This window comes from Diadema antillarum, unplaced genomic scaffold, assembly GCF_040938485.1.
Source record: "Diadema antillarum isolate AM-2024a unplaced genomic scaffold, OU_Dant_1.0 seq00001420_RagTag, whole genome shotgun sequence".
NCBI classification, from domain to species: domain Eukaryota; kingdom Metazoa; phylum Echinodermata; class Echinoidea; order Diadematoida; family Diadematidae; genus Diadema; species Diadema antillarum.
Window position 1 is genome coordinate 72585 of NW_027272172.1, and position 24282 is coordinate 96866.

General features: G+C 40.9%; 1 protein-coding gene across 1 annotated transcript; it reads right to left on the reverse strand.

The window, feature by feature from the left end:
• Nucleotides 1-1067: 1067 nt before the first annotated feature.
• Nucleotides 1068-22834, reverse strand: LOC139709251 (armadillo repeat-containing protein 3-like). The gene is made up of 18 exons (XM_071621203.1): nucleotides 22787-22834; nucleotides 21944-22061; nucleotides 20955-21080; nucleotides 20382-20450; nucleotides 19630-19831; nucleotides 16174-16342; nucleotides 15081-15264; nucleotides 14045-14197; nucleotides 13195-13480; nucleotides 12551-12623; nucleotides 11477-11613; nucleotides 10763-10931; nucleotides 9788-9888; nucleotides 6954-7049; nucleotides 4251-4463; nucleotides 3125-3287; nucleotides 1619-1714; nucleotides 1068-1178 (listed from the first exon to the last, which is right to left on the reverse strand). Exons 1-18 carry the CDS (start codon nucleotides 22832-22834, stop codon nucleotides 1068-1070), a joined length of 2514 nt encoding a protein of 837 aa, XP_071477304.1.
• Nucleotides 22835-24282: the final 1448 nt, after the last annotated feature.

The following is a 24282-nucleotide window of genomic DNA, read 5'->3' on the forward strand; positions in this document are numbered from 1 at the left end:
AAAGAAATTCAATTTCGGAATGATCGTGACAAAATGGAGGACGGAGTTCAGTAGGAGTGAAATAACCACAGATATGCCACAATACTAGTGCAACAGTCAGATAAATCAAACTCAGTATATCATACATGTATTTCACATAGAAGCACATTCACATCTGACAAAAACAACAACAAAAACACGCTCCCATGGAAATAACCTCATACTTTGTGGAGTGCCTTGTTATCCAGTTAAAGAAAACATGGATTGATGACGAAAAAAAAAACCCCCCTCAAATCAATATACTGTGAGATACAGCATTCTACATCCCAACCTGCATGGGTAACAATCTGCAAGAAGGGGGCGGGGTGTATGCGAAATATGGCCCCGATCTCCGACGGTCGCTGTTATTTCATGCCTTAGTGTATACAGTACTGATACACTGAACTTCTCTAGAGTAAGCAAAGGCACAGTCCCACCCTTGTATACCACAGCGGTACAATACATAATAATAATAATTGTACAAATTCATGACTCACAAGTGCTTGAACCTATAAGTCTTGCATCAGGAAGATAAGAAGTATTAGATACTTTGTATTTTCTAAACAGGCAGCAATGTCATCTACTTGTGGGTGGAGAGTTATCCATTCTAATGGCACTGTTCACATCCCTCTGGTTAAACCACTTGGTAATGGCATTCTGTTTTCCATCGGAAGTCTTCATAGTTAATGGCACAATAAAATGGACGGTACAGCGAATCACACATCACACTGGTTGAATTCGTCTCCTCTTATAGGATGGAGAAGGAGAACCATCATGAGTGGGAATCAGGCTTTCTGTCCAAAGATTAAATTTCCAAAAGAGAATTTCCACTATACAGGGGAACCACACATTATGCAATCTTCATGCCCCTTTCATACTGTCTGGTACGAGAGAAGAAACCCAAATGTGAAAGGGGAGGGGCGGGTTGTGGGATGTGTCATGGGTCCAATTGGGGGGGGCGTTCACATCTTCTGGTTGCATCGTACAGGAGTGGTTTATGTTTCAGATGGAGATTGTGCCTTCCAGTCAAGAGGAGGAGGAGGAGGACTTCATATTTTCTGATAGTTGACCGCATCATTGCTGTCTGACCTCATCAGCCGTCCAGGCTCATGGACCAGATCCACGATGTAGGCCTTGGGCGGGAACTTGGGGTTCTCTTGCTGCATATTGAATAGGAAAAGTGGGCAAAAAGAGCAAAAAAACAACATCAATGAATCAATATAGAAAAATTAGCTACTACTCTACTCAATAAAGGAAAATTACCTAACAACTCACTCCACATGCTGTCAAAATGCTGTCGTCTGCAACATCACAAACAAGTGGAATACACAGAAATTGGCTCAGAGCAAAGATTTGTTATGTGTAAGTTTTCATATTGAAAGAAATTAATCTTTGTCATTATAAAGTTAATATAAGTCCTTCTTTTACATCAATATACAAGAATTAGTAATATGGGCACTGTACCTGCAGGGATCCTATTGCCTCTCAATATAAATTGAAAATTTCTGATGTTACTTTCTTCCTTTTTCTTTTTGGATGATGCCAAAAGTATTCCAAGACAAAAATGACCAAACACAGGGGACAAATGACCGTTACTTACTGAGTCATCCTCATCGGTCAGCAGCACCTCGTTCCACGCCCTGTTGTAGTTGCCCCTGACCAGTGAGCAGGCCACTCCAATGCGGTCAGCCAGTGCCTGGACGTATGCACCAAAAATTGCGAGTTAGATTAAAAATTCATTTCATGTTTACTATGTTTAATCTATTAAATATTTACATGTTTAATCTATAGGTGGAAAAATGAGCAAAGAAAAGGGGATTCCATTGGGATTTGAACCCCAGACCTCCAGATATTAGACTGGTGCTCTACCGACTGAGCTGTAGAAAGCCGTAGTACAGTGTCTGTCCCAGAAACCCTTAATTCTAAAAGCTCGAATGGTCAGAAGCTAATAGCAGTGTGTATATGAGTGACACACACTTAACCCTAAAAAGACTGGGGGGGGGGCCTAAAAGGCCCCCCCCTCGACATTTCGCGCGATTACTCAGCAACACGCAATGCTCTCGCCGCGATGCTCTATGACTTTTTTCTTTCGAGTTTCCCGCACATTTTGACACCAAATTTGTGACGCCCGGGGGTACGGTTCTGAAGTTACATAACTTTTTGTACATGCACGTGAGACCGAAAATGGCTAAAAAATGTGATTTTGTGTACAAAGTCAATACAAATTGAGTTTTATCACATGGTTCATATAAATATGCTTATTTTTACTCTCAATGGCTAAAATCAATTTGTTTTAGTAGTATTATGCTTCAAAAAGGGTCTGCCACAAATTTTGCTGAAAAAAACAACAAAAACAAAAGGTCGAAAAAACAAAGAAATACATAAGAAATTCATAAAACAATAAAATAAATAAGAAATTGATTTTGATACCAAATTTTTTTTCAAGTACATTTGCTAAGAATGCCACAAAGAATATCCAGACCAAAAATGAGCACTTTTGGAGCTTTATTTACTGATTTAGATCAAAAAGGTCTGATTTCTCGCATAAATTAGCATAATTAATCAAAATAAAATAAATGAAGACTATTTTGGAAAATTTAAATATACGATCTTGTAGATTACATCGCACACTACCATTGTGCAAATTTCTGCGGCGATCGCGCGATCCACGGCCGAGATCTTAAGGGGGGGCCCTTTAGGCCCCCCCCCCAGTCTTTCGAGCTACCAAAATAGCCCAGTCTTTTTAGGGTTAAACCTGACATAAATCTGAAGGATAATTCAACTTGGGGATAAATACGAGGGATTGCCGAGGTGATATTTTGGCGTGTCATCAAAGTCAAGTCATAACCCGAAGCGATTTGCGAAATCAGTGCTACATTTATGGTACTATTGTTACTAGGGAGTTTTAGATTTGCAACGCGGATGTTAAGACAGCTAAAATGGCCAAGAACCGTTGTGAAACTCAGACAATGCAAGATCGATTTTGATAAGCAAACTTTGGCATGTGCAGAATCTTTTTTTTTTTTTTCATCAACATCTGCGTCGCAGGTCTAAAGCTCCCTATTATATGGGGTGATCTGATTTACAGTTCCCTTCTGAAGCCCACCTTAAAGAGAAGGGCTCGATGACAGTGGATCCCCCGCTCGATGCGGCCGATGGGAAGGATGTTACTCTTGAGCTCAAACTTGAGCTGGCTGAGGCTGAGCTCGTAGCTAAAGTTGGCCACCTCGCCCCTCTCAATGGGACCACCCATCTTGTTGCTGACGTACCTGTGGGGGGACAGATCGACCAATCAAGAGCTGGTTCAATTTTTGTGTACTTTATGCGCAACATATGTATCATAACTACTGCTTTCTTGGTCCAATACAATGGCACTGTTCACACTGAGATTCAAACTTCTTCCAAAGATAACTTTTGAAAAGCATTTTAAATTCATGTCAACTTGGGACATAGAACAAAAATTAACAAGTGAGCATCTGATCATTACACATTAAAAGAAACAACTGTCAAATAATACTTGTAGTATTCAGTGCAGTATTCTGCAGAATCATGATTCTTCAGTGTGTGAAGGATTCTTCACAAGGTTTCATAGCTTCAATGCAGCATCACAAGACTCTATATCAATTCCACTTATGACATTATTTGATGTGTCTAATAATTCATCCTTGACTTTTTCTTTAAAGGTCCAGTTTACCTTTGGGAGCAGTGATTTCAAAAATGTTCCAGATATCACATTTGATACATATGTGTAGGATCTGTTGTATCATAAAACATCCTACCATATGAAATTTTTGCAATAAAACCTAAAATATAAGGAGATATCAGGGTTTTTTGCAATAAACCGTAACTGCATACGGTTTAGTCTGGAAACATTTCTATTATAATTATTTTCACATTTTGTGTATTTTACAACACTTACCATCGATTATACAGATTCAAATTTTTATAGTGGTTCTTTCTATCCCAAAGTCATATGTTAGAACTATTTCAAAGAACTAATGCTGGGTTTTTGTTTAATCTGCAAATGGTAAATTACACCTTTAATGTATTTCCACAGGGATTTTTGATGAAGAACTTACTTAAAAGAGATTTGCTTTTTGACATCATAAATGAAGGATTGAACACTAATGTTTACATCTTCTAGTGCAACGTCTGCCACTGAGACAGAGGATGAACACATTCAAGTTGCCTTGGAATGTGATGCGAGGAACCGGGGAAGAAAAATGACTCACTGGGCAATGGTGATAACCTGTTCCCTCGTGGTGGGCAGCGAACAGACGTCGTTCAGCATGTCGCTGATGTAGCCCTCAAAGGTCGGGTCGGCCGGGGGCTCGTACTGGGGTGGCTGCTGGGCCAGGAGCGCCTGCTGCTCCGCCAGTCGCTCCGCCTCCAGCCGCTCCCGAAGCTCGCGCTCCTCGCGCTCCTTCTTGCTTTCCCGCTTACCTCTGCTCCGCGGGATGCATGGATGGAAGATAGGGTTTTTAAAAAAACACATCAGCATTCGTCCACAGAGTAATGAGCACTCGCACTTTGTTGAGTTGAATTTGAATTGATTTCATGCAGCCAATAAGGGAACGCATTAATATCCAAAGTCTTTAAATGCTCCCAAACAAGTGACTACAAAGGGATTTATGGCTGTGCATCCCCTCCCAAGGACTAAGCAATGAGGATGAGGTACCTTTTCTACTGATACTTGCCATAGCTATTGATGGACTTGAACCAAGGACCTCAAGACTAGGAGTCTATGGTCTTAAACCACTGAGCCACATAATTTCCTTCATGAAGCTTATAGATTTATTTATAACAATGTACATGTACAGCATAAACACAACATGCACCTTGCTTTCATAATTTTACAATTGCATACATGTATATGCTACTCTGTGATTTGCCAGAATGATTTCAGCAGAGAGTCCGCATTTTTTGCAGAAGCACACCTTTGTTTGCTTGGTGCATGGCTTGGCTCTTTGGCTTTGCCTAAGTGATGATGCTGCAATTGGCAGGATGTTCTAAATATGTGATTGTGTGCACAAAAACTGACTGACCATGATTTAAAACTTTACTGTCTCATTGCAGCGTGCAACCGTATTTGAAAATGCGTAACCTTTTCTTTTCTCCTCATTTGAATGGGACGATATCAAACAGGGCTAAAGTGCAGGTCTTCTTTAAAAACAGTGATTACTATTTCCACATTTGAGTGCACGACATACATTTTGCAAGCATATTTTGTGAATCAGGTAGCGTAAGACATTTTCTACAAGTGATTGAATTTTGCGATTGAGAGCCACGGCAATGGATAAAGCAATAAGTCTTATTCCTTTACACGGAGCCAAGTTCGCAATTTCACACAATGAAGATGATACATAATATACATTGCTTTTGTGATTCCGGAAGTAACATTTTGGCGTGCTGTTGATTATTTAAAAAGTATCGGCCAACTTGCAAAATGTGTGTAGAATAAGACCACCAAGAAATATATGGCATATTTAATATTGATTTGGTGGTACAAAGAGAGAGAGAGAGAGAGATCTTTTACCAGCCTAAATACCATCTGCTCTGATTTACAACTCAGCTCAGGAAAAAAACAACAACTGAAAAGCAAAGTGTGAAGTGCTCTTTATAATGAGCTTCAATACGTACAATATTGTTAAATGTAAATATGATAAAGCTAGATGACAATTCAAGCAGTGGCCTTAAATAGGCAACAGTTGCTCTTTCCATGATGGCAAAGCAATTGATTTATAAACATCTTACACAAACACAGACACTTACTCACACATAGGCCTACATATATAAATATGCATATTTATTTATATGTGCATTGGTGTGTATATATATGTGTGTATATTATATGGTATTTGTGTATGAGTGTGTATGAATGTACCACTGTCTGAGCTGGAGTGTATGTATATGTCTATTTATTATATATATGTGACTCACTACAACAAAATGATCCTAAAGTCAGGCGAGGTCGATTATTTGAAAATTGCATGATATAATCCCCTAATCTTTCTGCTTTAAATTGATATATAACACATTCTATAAAAATAATCGGCTGCGGAGATATCAATGTTTAAAAGAGAGCATGTCGAGACGTCTGGAAAATCACTGTTTCGAGAAAAGCGCCCTAAAAGTCTTCCTTTTGACACAATCGCGATCAAGGGACACGCAAGTCAGTTTTCACCTCTGGACAATAGAAGGTAAGCCCTAGCAACCCCCGAAGAGTTAATTCAAGCACATCAGCGTCGGCGGTCTCCTCACCAACCAATCAGTGACCAGGATGTGAGAAGCGGCTGAGCATAGCGCACCCCGCCCGCACGCACCAGTCGACTGGGCAGTGTGCGAGCTTCACGCTTCGGTTAACAGCAAGCAGCAAACTGACCAATGAGATCACTCTGGTCGTTGTTAGGGGCGGAACCCATCTGTGGCGCTCAATCCAAATTTTCGAACCAGTTTCTGCTTCGTTGAAACGCCAAAAAAACATGGCTCAGAAAAACACTATTTTTTGGTCTTTCCTTTGATCATTTTGCTTCAAAATTTCGACAGATGATAGAAGACATGTTAGACTTCAATGATATATCAAAATCAGAAAATCGTAAGTTTTGACCAATTTTAATGCTCTGACTTCAAACTCGATTTTCACGGCTTCGACCGTGCCCGACTTTAGGACCTTTTTGTTGTAGCGGGTCACATATGTACACATATTAGTGTCTGTATTTGTCTACACGACCATATTTGTGTATGTGTTTGTGTGTATGTGTATGTGCGTCTGTGTATATTGTCTGTATTTGTCTACATGACTGTGTTTTTTGTATGTGTTTGAGTGTATGTGTATGTGTATGTGTATGTCTGTGTATATGTTTATACCTAGGACACATAACACTAATGTATCTCTCCTAACATTCACAGGTGGAGTGCTGGCGATGACAACCTACCCTTTGACGGACGACTTAGACGACCGGATGTTGGACTTGGACTCCTGTTTGACATCGAGCTCTGACGGGACGGTGGGTGCAGGGGTGACTGGCGGGCTACAAAAGGGCCGGGATGGGTGGTGGAGGTGGAGGTGGGGAGGGGTGGAGGGGGAGGGGAGGGGAGCGGGATGTAAGCAGGTGAGACAGGTGTCAACATGCATATAATTTGTGTGGCGTGTCAGGCTTGTGGATGAAATGCCAGATTCCCATCACTATATGTGACCGTGCACCTCAAAACGAACATAAAGTCGCACACACTGATTTTGCGTGAGTACTGAAAATAAGTGAAATGGGTTAACCTAGCCGAATTTGACTTTTTCATATTTTCTGAAAGAGCGGGTCTTCCTTTAAATTATGCTAAAATTTGGTATCGTAAAACGGGCAGGAAAGTGTGTTTTTTTAGCAGTTTATCTCAAACATTTTTGGTAGAATAGTGTGATTAGGTGTGTCTTTAGAATCCCTTTTTCATTTCTAAAAAACCTTGTCCACACTCTTCACTTTAAACTCTAATAACTTTTGAAAAAATAGTGCTACTGCTTTGAAATTTGTCATTAATTATGGACAGAATATGTTCATAAGGCATGCTCAATTTCAGTTTAATCTGATAATCTCTTCATTGTTGTTACTCTGGTGGTTTACTTCCTGTTTTTTGTCCCATTCATCCCACAGCCAGCACGGTTTGGTAAAGATTAAGCGCTTGAATAGACACTGTACTTCAGAGCCTCTTTTCTCAGTTCACACTTTTCCTGAGTTTGTGCTTTCTTTCCAATATTTAGATAGGTTAGGAGAGTCAATTTGATTTGAGTTATACATCATTTTAAAGCTTAAAATCTTCTCTTTCAGAATATGGTCTTAACTAAAAATTCCTCTCTGGCGACTTTTTGTTTGTTTTGAGGTGCAGGGTCACATATGAAGAGTTTTATCGTAGAAGGACTTAAAGGACAAGTCCACCTTCATATACATAAGGATTGAGAGAATGCAGCAATATTAGTAGAACACATCAGTGAAAGTTTGAGAAAAATTGGACAATCCGTTCAAAAGTTACGAATATCTTAAGTATCTGCGCAGTCACTGCTGGAAGAGAAGACTACTACAGTGTAAGATGTCACATGCGTACAATTATATAAGGAAAATAAAGAGAGAATTTCACAAAACTTTACTTTTTGAATCAAGTGCACAGTTCTTCGACTTGCTACTAACGTATGTTAAGGGTGATATTATTTCCCCTGCCTTCTGAAAGAGAGAAGTCGAGTGTTCTTTTGTTATGGGAGAAAAAGGGAAATATGTTGAATTTTCTTTATTCTTTCTTTACATCGTTGTACTCATGTGACATCACAAGCTATAGTAGTCTTTTCATCCAGCCGTGACTGAGCAGAAACTTCAAAAATTCATAACTTTTTAACGGATTGTCCGATTTTGCTCAAACTCTCACTGATGTGTCCTACTAATATTACTGCATTCACGAAACCCACATGTCTATGAAGGTGAATTTGTCCTTTAACTCCATTTTTGTCAAGTTGAGATATTTGCCATTAAAGCCGATAAAAAAAACAAAGAAAATATGGTATAATTTGGATCACAACCTCAAGGATATTCCTTGTTATGTCACAAGTGAGGTATCACTGGAAAAGTTTTATTTTGCTCTATCTGATGATTTAAAGAAAAAATAAAGAAATAAAATGACAACACTGAATGACAAAAAAATTGATACTGAAATATATATGTATATATATATGAGAATAAGTAAGTGAAAGCCAAACAAATTTTACAATGCTTGCCTTGTGATAGTGACTCATGAAACAATACATACACATAATACATCTTTTTCATTGGCAGTGCTTGCCTTCGTGCAACATAGATGTGTGAATGCTGTGTCCAAAATTTCTCTTTCAAACCACAACGTTATGACAAAACTTTTCATTTGGGCAAAAATTTTAAGCAAAGCTGCCATTTCTTACTTAAGTCTTACTGACAACACTTTTGAATTAAGATGTCAAAAATGCTGGCAGAAATGGAGAAAGTTAGACGAAAAAGTTTTCTACTCATTTGGTTTAATTACTAGACAACCTTTTGCATTCAGAATGTGACATATGACACGTTATTAAAGACACTGACAAGAAATGCATAAAATTGAGCAAACACATAACGTAAAGTACAAAGTATTTCTTATTTATTTATTCATTTTTTTACACCAGCATGAATTGTACTAAAGTTACTGTGGACAAATTGAAAACGTAATAAAATGTGAACTCACACTTTCTCTAGTGCATGTTGCAATATAACCTGCTCTTAATTGGAGTGCTACATTTTTCAAGTGCAACATAATATTTTTATTATTTTATTATTATTATTTTTTTTTGCATCAGTAATCCTAATTATGTATCCATACAATGCACATACAAATCTTTAAATGTTTTGAGCCTACCCTTAATGTCCAGTGTCTGACCTTATTTGTCTAGTGTCCAGTATTGAACTGTTTGGTCTTTCAATGTGCAAGGTCCAGCATAAGTCTTGTGTCCAGTCTAATATATGAAGTGACCCACGATTAAGTGACCAGTGTCCAGGGTCTAATTGTCCACGAGAGTCCAGCACATGACTGTTGAGCGTCCAGTCTGTCTTGTACATATCTAGTGTCTAAAATTTACCTGACCTGCGTCCAGCATCTAACTGTTCAGTGTCCTCTCTTAAAGTGTCCATTGTTTTGTAATGACTCACAATTAACTGTCCACTATCCAGTCTTAAAATGACCAGTGTCCGGTCTTGGACTGTCCAGTGTCCAGTGACCACTAACTCACCTCTTTGGAGCCCCACAGTTGACCAGGAGGATGGGTCTCTTCTGGTTGATCTCTAACTTGCTAAGCTCTTCCAAGGTAGCAAACTTGGCCTCCGGTCGGATCTGGGGGGGGGGGGGGGATGGAAAAAGAATATCACCAATATTATTAAAGACCATGGAAAACTTGATTAAAAATCTCTCTTTCCTAGCAAATGAAGAGTAGAAAATATGGCGAAATGAGTAAAAGACAATTCACTCTGGCCAAATATCTTCTCTTCAAGTATTTTAATCCATAAGTTGTGATCCTGCCTCAAACTATTCATAGTTTTACAGTTCTTGATGACAAGTTCAAAGTTTATCCTTGCATGGAAATATAAACACACACATTTAAGAATGGATTGAAAATGTTTGAAAGTGATGCATTAGACATACTAAAAAACCTGGGGCAAATATTCAAAATTAGTGACATTTATGTCATACACATCTATGTCAGTGGCCAGACACCAACGTTTTTTCCCTCTGGTGGACGGTTTGGGAAACTAAAATCTTTAAATCTGTAATTTGGGTGGCCTGAAGAGGAAATGTAATGACCAAAAATACTCCCCCCCCCCCCCCCCCCGCAAAAAACAACAACAACAACCACTAAACAACAACAACAATAACAATCACAAAAATCCATTTCAAATGTTAAATGCCCGATTGGGCCACCAAAAAGAGAGCCTTTCTGGAAATTTTGGCCCAACATCAATTTTTAGTGGCCCAGTGGCCCGGGGCCATCGCTACTGATGAGCCCTGCACATGTGCATGTATATGAGCAGTGTTCAGTGAAACAACTTATCTTATGATAAGTCAGCTCTGAACAAAATAAGTCTAGTAAACATGTACAAAACATGCTGAAACCAAAAAAGTTACTTCAAAAAGTACGAGTGAGTCACGCATTGATATTGGCGGAAAATTCAGAAAGAATGATAACGACTCAAAAGCAGCTGTTGCACACCTTTCCGGCGTCGTAGAAGCCGTCAGCGATGACGTCATTGGGGCCGAGCTGTCCCATCAGGCTGTACTTGGCAGGAAGCATGCTGTCCAACAACCTCTCGAGGGCGACATCACTGAATCCGTTCTTCCTGGTGCCTGACTGCTGGATCTCCTTCAGAGCGTCCAGACCACTGTGAAGGCATGTGTAAGTGTGAGGAATTGACCGTTAATAGAATCAATCAATAGAACTGACCACTGCCTACCACAAGAACTGACTCACTATCATATTTTCTTTCTTTTTTTCCATATATATATTTTTTTTTTGCACAAAATATAGGAATATATAGGGTGTAACTACTTTGGAGTCCCCCACTTTTTTAACCCTGGAAGTGGCACCAGAAAAAAAAACCCAAATAGAATGTGGTAAAGCTTTTTTTTTTTTTGCTTCTCAGCTGAAGAAACCTGGAAGTGGAATCAAAAAGTTGCGCTGAATGCCTTTTTTTGTTGTTGCTTGTTAGCTGATGAACCTGGAAGTAGCTCAAGAAATATACACTGGGCCCCCCACTTATAAAAACGAGGCATAGGCCATGCAAGTGAATGAAAATGAGAGAGATGGTTGGTGTGCATAGCATCTCTTGGTTTATCACTAAGCAAAAAGCATACTTGCCCTCTCTTGGGAGCTGTTTAGGGGGAGGGGAGAGCCAGTGATTACCCCCTACCTACAAGGAGTACCTACCCCAGTTTGCAGAGTTCTGTGGCTACCACGGGGTCACTGGCACAGACCACCAGGGCCCAGGACGCGGCCCGCCGGACGTCGTCGTTACTGGACTGAAGGAGCTTGAGAAGAGGGCCCAGACCACCAAGACCTCTTAGCTAGAGGGGGTTGGGGTGGAGAGGTGAGACAGAAAAACATGACTTTTATTTTGGCAAAGTGAGCCAATGCACCCCTTGCACACAGCAGTTCAAATTTTGGAGCCATTTTCAGTTCAGGTGATGCCTGATGCAGAAGTCATAATGATAGCAGCGAAAGATATGACATACTGTAAATCAATTCCCTTGGTTTGCACTGCTGTATCACATGATTGGTGCATTTCTTCTTTTGGCACGTTATTATTTTGATACAACTTTGGGAAGTGCATCACTTGTGTACTGTCCGAAAGAGGGTCTGATATTATGCTTGTGTTTTTCTTTTTTCAATAAACAAAGGGAGTAAATATACAACATTTCATATCAGCACAAAATATTCATAAATTAGCTAAAAGAACAAAACATATTGAGCAAACAAACAGACATTGTGTTCTCAAACATAAACAGATGACACTCTCCTAACATATTATACAAAAATGCTACTTGCTCCCTATGCAAACAATGTCCCAGAGACTTTATGTAAATATAGTGTCAAGCTTACTTTGAGCTGTAATGCTTCCATTAGAACAACAGTTATGCAATACTTAATATTTCAAGATTTCTTATTAAGTCAAGCTCAATGTAAGATTTGTTTCTGACCATGTAGGGGAAGACTGCAGAATGTTACAACTGATTGTAAATAGCTTGCTTGTTCAGAATAGTAGCAATGTTGTTTTAAGTAGAAGAAGGCACTCGGAATTCCTTGAAGAATAGCAACTTTCACTGAGCAATTGAAGTCAATTGATTAAAGTTGATCTTTGCTAGCTCAGAAGAATGCAAATAGAGAATTATTGTATTTCTCTATCTCTGTTTCCTCTCATGGCTAGAGAAAATCTACTCCTAGAGTTACTGCTTTTTTCACTGCTCTAGTTTTTTTTTAAGGACAGAAATCATAGCTCCATACCTGATTCCTGGACTCTGTGTCGCACACAAATGCAGCCAGGGCCATAGCAGCCTTGGTTTGGACGATCGCATTGCTGCAAAATGGAAGAAAATTGGGTAGACAAAACAAAAGATGTATATGACCGATAAGATGCAATATTCATGTTTGCAGCGGAAGACTAGATTCATGCACAGCATCATTAGTTATCTAGCAACTGTTGCAGACCATAGGGCTACACTGTACAAATGAATGAGTCTGTTACCTAGCACATTTACATCACTATCTATACTTGGGCAGGCTTACAATGGAAGGAATCTTGATACATGCATCAAAGCAAACTCATCTGCAATATGACTTTGAATCACACATTGTAAGATGAACTGTCTGTTTCAAGTCAAACTTTTACTTCAACTTATATACAAATTTATATCAAAGTTATAACAAAATTTCTTTACAATGAAGTGATAATTCAGGTCCCCAATTTACCATCTATATGGCTTTGTATGCTTTCTTTGTTTGCTTTTAAAAAATTTCAAAAAGACTACAGAAATCTTCTGGTCCCAAGGACTCCGTTATAACAGAGTCACCTGTATACAAAACCATGTCTTTGCTATCCGGTAATTTTCCTCATGACGAAAACATGTTTCCCCTGGTATGTTGCTCACCTGGAGTGGAGGGGCGTGAGGAGGGCACCAACAACTCCCCGGCTCTGGATGTCGGCGCGCAGGATCTCGTCCGTGGCCATGTTGGTGAGGACCTGGCAGGCGTTGGCCTGGGCGCCCTCTCGTGACGAGCTGAGGAGACCGATGAGGGGCTCGATGCCGTTGCGCTCCGCCAGCTCCACGCAGTTCTGGACGGTGGCAGAGGTGAGATTGGCCAGGGCCAGGGAGCTGTTCTCTGCCACGTCTCCGTTGTCGCTGCCGAGAAGCTTGACCAGTGGGGCGATGCCATCTGTATGGACACACCAAATAATAATTTAAAAAAAAATGTAGCGGTCAAAAAGTCAAAGATGGCTCATGGTGGGAGTGAAATATAACTTGTCTCATGGACAAACAACTTAAAAGCTATGATTAATTAGATATTGCAGGGAATATCTGTGTACTACTACTACTACTACTACTACTACTACTACTACTACTACTGCTACTACTGCTACTACTGCTACTACTGCTACTACTGCTAGTACTGCTACTACCACTACCACTACCACTACCACTGCCACTACTACTACTTCTTCTAATGCTGCTACTGCGACTACTCAGCAGATACATCTGAGATTGAGTATGTACTGTCCATCATCAGTGTTTGCATGGCGGCTAAATTTTGCCCAATATTTTGTGCAATGCAATCTTGTAATATTACTTCTGGTGAAATTCACTGTATTTTACCAATGAATAAGATTTCACAAAAGAGAAACAAATTGGGAGTTAATGCGTATTCTTTGCAAAGTCTTTTGCTTTCAAAGCACTTTTCAAAGTCTGTGAAACATCATTTGCAACTGATTCAATGACTCACCGTATTCTGCAATGGTTTGCCTACAGAGGGCGCTCTCAGCCATGATGGCCAGTGCCTGTGCTGTGGCGGCCTGCACGGGGGCGCTGTCCACCTCCAGGAGACATACCAGGGTCTTCTCTCCCTCCTGCTCATGGAATATTTTGCAATTCTCGGCTGGAAGAAATATATGAGTGAAAAAGAATTCACGTACAGGCAGGAAAATTTAGGCTCCGGTATGTTTAGAGATAACGTGCGTCAGTATGCAATTCTGAAATTATCTGGCCATGATTTTTTTTCATAGAAATTATCCTTTTTAGCTTCTCTCCAGTTTTGCTTTAATTTGACGGAAACTCTAAACGAAGGAAGAAATCAAGCTCTCAAACGTTCACCATTGATAAAGTTAAAAAACAAACAAACAAACAAACAAAAAACAAACAAACAAACAAACAAACAAAAACAAAAACTGGGACACTTCCTTCCATATTAAAGGGGCTCCTTCATAGAGTATCTCTATAGCAAATCAGACTAATGCTCAATCGTCTTATGGTGGTATCTCTTCCTGCCTTGCTCACTGCTTTCAGGATGTGCAGCAACCACTTCTCCAAATGAATGAAAGTTTTATCATATATACACATGAAATTGATCCAGGACTAGAAGGGGTTGGATATAATTATGTTATTTCTGCAAAGTTCCCTTAAGAATATGGCCGCTTAGCTTCCTTTTTTGTGCTAAATACTTTGACTTTTTGTGCGTTCATGGCACACTTTGAGTAAACTTCATCCACTGATTGCAAGCTGCATGCCTTTGCACCCTTCTGGTTCTAAGTGAAAGTGGTTAAAATCACTTGTACCCATTCTAAATCCATTTTCACGCAGCACCTTTTGATTAGTTTGGAAAAACAACTAAAAATTGACTTAATGGTATTACAGAGAAGCACCCATACAAGCCATTCAAACCCGTATGTCACACAAGGTTCCTTTTAAACTCATAAATGATATTACATGTTCAAATTTGCACATCTGGGAGGATGTAGCCCCCCGTGTGATGAGTCACTCACGATTTCGTGCGGCCCTGGCGATGGCCTTGGAGGCGTTCTCCTGGACCTCCGACCGCTCGGACTCGGCTGCAAAGGCCAGGAGCTTCTGGAGACCGCCTGTAGTCTGGATTAGTTCCATACTCTCCACGTCCTCAAGGCAATTGGATAGGACATTCAGGGCATGCACATGGAGCTCCTCATACTCCTAGTGATGACACAGAGCAGGACGATTAAAAATAGTTTTGGGCAAATTACCGTATTGACCGGTACATCAAGCACATTCTTTTTGGTGCTTTTGCCTCCAGAGAGACCCTAAAAATAGGGGGTGTGATTTTTGATATGATGAAAGCAACATTTATCCTTAAAAGATCGCAGTTTATTATCTATAGAACATCATACCATAGACGCTTGGAGTCAGCAGTCCTTATTCTCCTGGTGAGGACACAATTCTGAATGCATGATTAAAACAATTGTGAATAATACTGAATCTCTAGTGGATCAACCACATTTTTTTTCATTTGTTTTGCTTTGTTTTGTTTTTTCGGTATAGGGAGACCCAGAAATCTATGCAGTTTTCCATATACACTAAGAGCAACATGTGTGTAAAAAACAACAACATGCCACTAGGTTAAAAGTTACAATGTAAAACTTGTAATCTAACACAACTCCAATCCATAAACTGATTCAAACGATATCTTTAACGATGGTAATGCCACGTAAATGAATGACCTGTTGGACTTTCAAATTTGAATATAAACAAATCAGCCAAGATTTCCAGCCCGTAAGGACAGACACTTAAATAAAGTGAATATTGATGACCTGGGCCCCGTTGCTAGAAACTTTGCGTTTAAACGCAACTTGCAAATGATTGTCACTGGCCAATCAAAATCATTGTTGCATGCATGTCTTCTTGATAGGGCACACCCTGAGCCAATCAGAATGGTTGTTTCAAAATTTGCAATTATTTGCAATTGATTGCAACTTTCTTGCAACGGGGCCCTGGTCACAAAGCAACAAATACTATTCAACAAAAAGAAAAGAAAAGAAGAAGGAATAAATAAAAGGCAAAAATCAAGGTGAAAGGAAAGAGAAAGAAAATCAAGGATCCCCTTACCTTCGTTCCAACGAAATCAACCAGTCTCTCCAGCCCCTCCAATTCCCGGAGAGCCTCGCGGTTTTCAGCGTCCTGGGTAGAGAGTGTCAGGCTGCGTAGGGCAAGCTCCTGGATCACAGGGTAGTCTGACTTCAGCAGCTCCAGCAGCGGGTCGAGGCCATGGGCGTCCCTGGAAGGACATCAACAAGACATAGGACAGATAAAACTAGAAATATCACTTAAGGTGATTAATACCCCCGCCCCGTGACGATAGTCTTACCCTAGGAATGATCTTTCCTTGATCTTCTGCCATTTAGATGCCGTTACCATGGCAACGCAGCTTCCGACACGTCCGAAAAATATGTCTTGCACATCTTCCCACCGAGACTATTGTGTGTGCCACATTTCATAAGCTTTTGTCAAAAACTGAGGAAGTAGTTCAATCCACAAGATCTTTCCTTGATCTTCCACCATTAATATGCCGTTACCATGGCAACGCAGCTTCCGACATGTCCAAAAAATGTGTCTTGCACATCTTCCCACCAAGACCAATGTGTGTGCCACATTTCATGAGCTTCAGTCGAATACAGAGGAAGTAGTTCAATCCGCAAGATCTTTCCTTGATCTTCTGCCATTTATATGCCGTTACCACGGCAACGCAGCTTCCGACACGTCCGAAAAATATGTCTTCCAATCTTCCCACCAAGATCAAGGTGTGTGCCACATTTCATAAGCTTTGGTCAAAAAACTGAGGAAGTAGTTAAATCCGCAAGATCTTTCCTTGATCTTCTGCCATTAATATGCCGTTACCATGGCAACGTACTTTCGGGTACTGTCGAAAAATGCGTCTTGCACATCTACAACCAAAGGCACACATCTGTACCAAGTTTCATGGAAATTGGGCAAAAACTGAGGAAGTAGTTTGCAACACAAAATTTTCCATCATTTTGGCTCATAATATGTGAGCTGTTACCATGGCAACATACTATTTGTCACTGTCAAGAAATGTGGCATGCTGACCTATATCCTAAGACAAACATTCAATATGGATTCCATGAGAATTGGAAGAACACTGATGAAGCAGTTTTGCCATGAAGCATTTTGCCCTATATTTTACCAATAACATGCCGTTACCATGGCAACGCACTTTTTGCCACTGCGGAAATATGTGTCTTGCACATTAACATATTCAGATGAACATCTGTACCTAATTTCATAAAAATTGATCAAAAACTGTGGGAGGAGTTCGCGACGCAAGATTTGTACCCATTTTTGCCCATAATATGCCGTTACCATGGCAACATACTTTTGGGTACTGTCAAAAAATACGTCTTGCACATCTACAACCCAAGGCACACATCTGTGCCAAGTTTTATGGGAATCGGTTGAAAACTGAGGAAGTAGTTCGCGACGCAAGATTTGCAACGGACCGACCGCCCGACCGCCCGACCGCCCGACCGACCGCCCGACCGCCCGACCGCCCGACCGCCCGACCGACCGCCCGACCGTCCGCTGATTCCTATATACCCCCTTCAAACTTCGTTTGGCGGGGGTATAAATATGTGAGGCAATGTACCATTATGATCAACTTTACGGGATTAAAGGAAAACACGCATACATAGGTTCGTATCTCACGATCCAATTGACGTGTAACTAAAATATTTTGTTCAGATAGAAATACTGTTGACATGGTATTCCTGGGCACAATGTAAAATAGCAGTAGCTTTTTTTCTGTAACCCACTTGAGATAAAATATCTGAACAAAATGAATAGAATTAATCAAGCTTATAAAGATTTTCAAATATGTATAATTGTAGATGACAAAGTTAATTTATTATGGCACCCTGAGACTGGTAACACTAAAAGAGGAAGAGGAAAAGAAGAGGGCAAGGCAGAACAGGAAGAGAAGGATAAGGTGGCGGAAGAAGAGGAGGAAGAGCAAAAAACTTTTGGTGGGTATAGATCATAAAGGAGGATAAAGAAGAGAAGGTGGAGGAGGAGGAGGAAGAGGATTAGAAAGAGGAAGATGATGAGGCGAGGTTGAGGAGGTGGATAGAGGAAGAGGATGAGAAGGATGAGGAGGAGATGAAGAAGGAGGAGGTGGAGGAGATGGAGGAGGAGGAGGAGGAGGATATAGAGGAGGAGGAGGTGTAGGAGGAGGAGATGGAGGAGATGGAGGAGGAGGAGATGGAGGAGATGGAGGAGATGGAGGAGGAGATGGAGGAGGGGAGGGGATGGGGATGAAGAAGGAGGAGGTGGAGGAGATGGAGGAGGAGGAGGAGGAGGATATAGAGGAGGAGGAGGTGTAGGAGGAGGAGATGGAGGAGATGGAGGAGGAGGAGATGGAGGAGATGGAGGAGATGGAGGAGGAGATGGAGGAGGGGAGGGGATGGGGATGGAGGAGGAGGAGGAGGAGGAGATAGAGGAGGAGGAGATAGAGGAGGAGGAGATGGAGGAGGAGGAGATGGAGGAAGAGGAGATGGAGGAGGAGGAGAGGGAGGAGGAGATGGAGGAGGAGGAGAGGGAGGAGGAGATGGAGGAGGAGGGGATGGAGGAGGAGGAGATGGAGGAGGAGGGGATGGAGGAGGAGATGGAGGAGGAGGAGAGGGAGGAGGAGATGGAGGAGGAGGAGGAGGAGGAATTAGAGGAGGAGGAGATGGAGGAGGAGGGGATGGAGGAGGAGATGGAGGAGGAGGAGAGGGAGGAGGAGATGGAGGAGGAGGAGGAGGAGGAATTAGAGGAGGAGGAGATGGAGGAGGAGGAGATGGAAGAGGAGGAGGAGGAGATGGAGGAGGAGGAGGAGGAGATGGAGGAGGAGGAGATGGAGGAGGAGATGGAGGAGGAGGAGATGGAGGAGGAGATGGAGGAGGAGGGGATGGAGGATGAGATGGAGGAGGAGGAGAGGGAGGAGGAGATGGAGGAGGAGGAGGAGGAGGAGGAATTAGAGGAGGAGGAGATGGAGGAGGAGGAGATGGAGGAGGAGGAGGAGATGGAGGAGGAGGAGATGGAGGAGGAGATGGAGGAGATGGAGGAGGAGATGGAGGAGGAGATGGAGGAGGAGGAGGAGGAGATGGAGGAGGAGATGGAGGAGGAGATGAAGGAGGAGGAGGAGATGGAGGAGGAGATGAAGGAGGAGGAGATGAAGGAGGAGGAGATAGAGGAAGAGGAATAGGAGGAGATAGAGGAAGAGGAGGAGGAGGAGATGGAGGAGGAGGAGGGGGAAAGCGAGAATGAGGTGGAGGGAGTGGAGGATGAGATGGAAAGTTAGCAACATAAGAAGGAAAAGGAAGAGGATGTTGATGAGGATGATGATGAGGATAAGGATGAGGAAGTAGAAGTGGAATTGGAGGTGGAGAAGGAAGTGGAAAGAAGAAGAGACAGAAGATGAGGAGGAGGGTTCGGAAGAAAAAAAATGAGGATAAGAAGTACACAAGAAATGAAGATGATGGAATGATGGTATCGTTCCCGAATACTCACTTGATGGCTGCCCGGCTCTGGTAGTCCTGCAAGAGAAGTGCGATAGCCTCCGCTGCGTTCTTCTGGACGTCCGGGTCGGGGTCAGAGAGGAGAGCAATGAGGGGGTCCAGCCCTCCCATCTCCATGATCTGCATCTTGCTGGAATACTCATTGGCCATGCTGGCCAGACTCAGGCTGGCAAACTCATGGACCAGTGTTTCCTCTGAGCACAAGAGAGGACCAAAACACTAATTAGAACACAACTTCTTTTTTCGGTCTATCATATCAATCACAGTGATATTATCAATATTTGATACCTATGATGGCAACATCAATTTCAGACTACTCTCAATCAAATTGTTTTCTTTGTAATAATTCAGCCAATACTATACATAGTTGTGTCTTATAACCTTTCTACTGACCTTATTATTTCAGCTTGTCAATTTCCTTTTGACATCTGATTGTATTCAATTGTATTTCATCCCATTCATTCATGGAGACTCATAATCTATCTATTTATGTGGTACAGTCCTTTCTACAAGAGAAGAAGCAAGCTACCTAAACCATCTAGAAACAAAGAAAATCTTGATTAGAAAGCACAAATGAAATTGGAAGTAATGTTGAAAACAGCTTCAAAGGCAACACGCCCTTCCTTTATGCAGCATAAAGATGAAGTGAACATATTGCTATTAAAAAAAAAAAAATTAACACCAACAGGATGTACAGTCAAAGATACCAGGATCAAATCAGTGTATAGTTTATTTTTGACTTACCTTCTGGAGCAAGTAACTTGATAAGGTTGGGGATGCAGTCACTTTTTCTAAGCATTCGTCTGACTTCATCTGGAATTGGAAAAGACAAGAATGAGTGAAGGGAGTTACATCCATCTATCCATCTATCCATCCATTCAACCATCTCTCCACTCATTCATCTATTCCTCCATCTACCTAGTTTGCTATGACAAGTACATGACAATTCTCATAAAGGTAGCAATATTACTGATTGGCTTAAGGGATTTGAATGTCAATAACTCTAGAATTATGGTGTAAAACCAAAGCACTCTGGTGGCTGAATGATTTGCTGATTGATTTGCAGACACAATGTTTCTCTTGCTAAAAGCATCTTACAAAACATATTTGTTCCTCCCAGAACTGGGTCCCGTTTTCAAAAGCATTGTACAACAGCTGCACCGACTGCAGTAGCCAGACAACATCCAATTGGCTCTGAGCATCTACATGACAGTAAGGCTTAGTGTGATTACTGCGAATTATGGTAATTGCTGATCTTTTTATAAAACATGATGGCATTGTGGGAGCTGTGGCCAAGAAAGACCGCAAGCTACTCACTGTGAGCAGACATGACCCCAAGGGTCATCGTGGCATTCCTTCGGACTGTCTTCTCCTCGGACGTGATCAGCTTCAGCAGGTGGTCCACGGCTCCAAGCTCCATCAGCATCCCTCTGTTCTCATCACCTGACAGTCAAGACAGAGTCATGTGATCACCAATCAACATAGAGGATTGCAATGCTACCATAATTCAAGCAACTGCATTAAAAGAGTTGTACTTAAAAGAAAACATAACTTTGTCACTACCTATTCTCATACCTTTTCAATCATTTATAATACGACATCTGTTGTCCCAATTTTTTTTTCTCTGTTCCTCCTCTATTCTCTTTTCCCCTACAAGGCATGTATTTTTCATCAAACTAAAAATCAAACAAGTTCAATTTCTGTACACATGTTTTTTTTTTTTTTTGTCTTTGCTTTGTTTCCGTTGCTTTGCAAGATTTAACCCTTTGTGTGCTTTGAGTGCTGTTTGGTACAGGAAACCTCATAGCATTGTTGACACTATCCAAAATCCCTAGCACTGAAAGCGCTTAACGATGTAGAATGTAATCATGATAGGACTGACAAATCTTGAAATCTGTGAAAGGACTTGCAAATAAAAATCTGAAAAAAAATCTGAAACTTATGAAAAAAAAAGGTCTGAAGTGCATTAACCCATTGAGGACGGTTTGATTTTGCTACAACATGCATTTCCCATAGACGCTTGCCTGAGTATACTCCGGACTCGTCCTCAACAGGTTAAACTGTGAAGATTTCATTGCATTTGAATAGCTAAAAAGTCTGAAATGGGCTTTGGGCATTATGAAAAAATGAAAACAAAAACAAAAACAAACTGAAATCAGATTAAAATCTGAACTCACACACCCTTGTTATTTGTCAGTAAAGCTGGTTTGGGTATTACATTGTATATGAATGATGATAACATTGTGTGATCAAGGACCAGGACTTTCAGTCCACAACATGAGGAAGAAGAAGAAGCAGCTGCTCACATTTTTCGGCAAATTTGTAGAGCGCCTCGCAGCCCTTGATGAGAATCTCCTCCTCTGGACTCTCCAGCATCAGCACAACGGTGGCGGCCTTCTTACTCTCCACCGGCAAAGGATCAAACTAAAGTGGGGGGGGGGGGGGGGGGGGGGGGGAGAGAAGATTGGGAAAATCTTTAAAAGAGCGCCAAAATGGCATTTGCAACAATACAACATCATAATAGGTGCAGATGAGGTAATTTTGATGGTATGGGTTCCAATTGCAATGAACATAATTTACATGAAGTTCAACTGCACATTTACATCTTTGCATATTTGAATTAACTCAGAGAACCAGTAGAAACAAAAGGACATGTAGAAGCTAACTACAATATAAGAACCCAAATTGATGCATCAATTCTACAGGTGAAAGCAAGTAGGATGAAGATGGCAACCAGCTAAGGTGAATGCCTAACACTGAATGTTGAGCAAAAGAGTCAGATGTAGAGATGCAATGAATGAACACATCTGAATAGGAAAGGGATGAAGGTGATAACAGAAATAGAGGTCAAAATGAGCATGGGGGAACAACATAAAGACCTATAATACAAACTGAACTAAACACCATACCAAACTGGAAAGAAGTTAACCAAAAGAAGAAAAAAAGAAAAGAAAAACAAAAAAACAAAGGCAAAAACCAAAAACAATTCTTATATCCCAACTTAGTTGTCTTTCAGGACTACAATGATATCGAGACTGTTGTACGGTAGTGAGTTAAGTTTAAATCCAATTTAAAAGAAATTGGCCATACCCAAACCAAGAGAAAACATAAATGATGGCAAAGATGATAAAATATTGTTGATTTCTTACCACATCCTTTGGAGGTGCCTCAGTCTCCTTCTTAGTTTTCTTCCCCATGCTGAAGGTGTCCTTTACCTCAGGGAGAAGGTGTCCTTTATCTTGGGGAGAAGGTGTCCTTTATCTTAAGAAGGTGTCCTTTATCTTGGGGAGAGTGTGTCTGTGAAAATTATGAAATCATATTTCCTTTTATAATACAGACTAGGAGTAACATTAAACAATGATGTGAATTATCAGATTTGACTTCTAAAGGCATTCATATTGTACATCTGTATCTTGTTTTTATTTTCTAGTCCACTTATTTTCTGATTTTTTATTTCTTAAAAATCGAAGTAGACTTGCAGTACCGCGGTAGCACATCATGATGTGAATAGAACATAGTGCAGTGGTAAACAGTGGGGTGCAGCCATGTCTACTAGATTAATAGATAGGTTGTCTACAGTTCTCTCTAGTATGACTATGCGGAGTAGATTTAAATTTACCTACAAGCCGAGGCTCTACTGTATGGTTGAGTGTCCAATACATCAACACCCTAAAGTTTTCCTATCAACAGAAAGTTAAGATACCACACAATTTGCCCAAAATTCTACTCACATGTGGAGAAAATACTCTGAATTCACAAGCGTGCATTGTAAATGTGATTTGACATACGCACTTGAAGTTAATTGCTTCAAACACGTTGGGTGATATTTTCTCGCACTCAGTGGCGCTCTACTTTGAAACCGACACCCCTATCCTCCATAGGGCTCTATTGCCAATACGTGTGAAGTGCATGGAATGCTTTTACTTATATTCATCATATATGGCATCATTGTTTTGCTGTTGCTATTGTTTGTTTATTATCATTTTTTTTTCAGCAATATGTGAATGTGGCCATGTGGATATATTATATCTACAAATCCCCAGTGAGCATTGTGCGTAGACTCATGCGTGCATATTCGTTCTGTACGCGCAATGTTATAAAAGTTTCAGTGTACAGTGTCGATGTGTTGCCACTGTTGGAAACCTAGCTACCATACTGGTTAATTTAAGTTAATACGTAAAATGGGTTTCGTATGTTTGTCGTCGTTGCCGTTGGTCATGTTGGTGGTTACGTTATTAACTGTTAGACTTAACGTCAATTACTGTATAGTCGCCACTTGCATGTATTTCCTATGCACTCTCGGGTTGGCGAACTAACGATAAGCACTGATTTAGTTCACCACCCATAGCGCACCACGTATTATTAGCACGTGTGTTCTACACACACTTCAATGTAGGAATCCTAGGATGCATTGTGCATCATCGCGTTTGAAAAACTTTGTTAATCTGCCACCTGAAATCCATTCAAAATAAAAAACAGTCTTGCATTAAAAATGGTTTTGTCACCTGTTACATATGGTAAAATACATTTGGATTACAATTATTTGTGTTTATATGGAGGATAAAGGTGAATTAGGGATGTCTTTTGAGAGCGATGAAAATCCGTTGGCCCAGCTGATCTCCAGCGCGCATTACATGCAATGTGA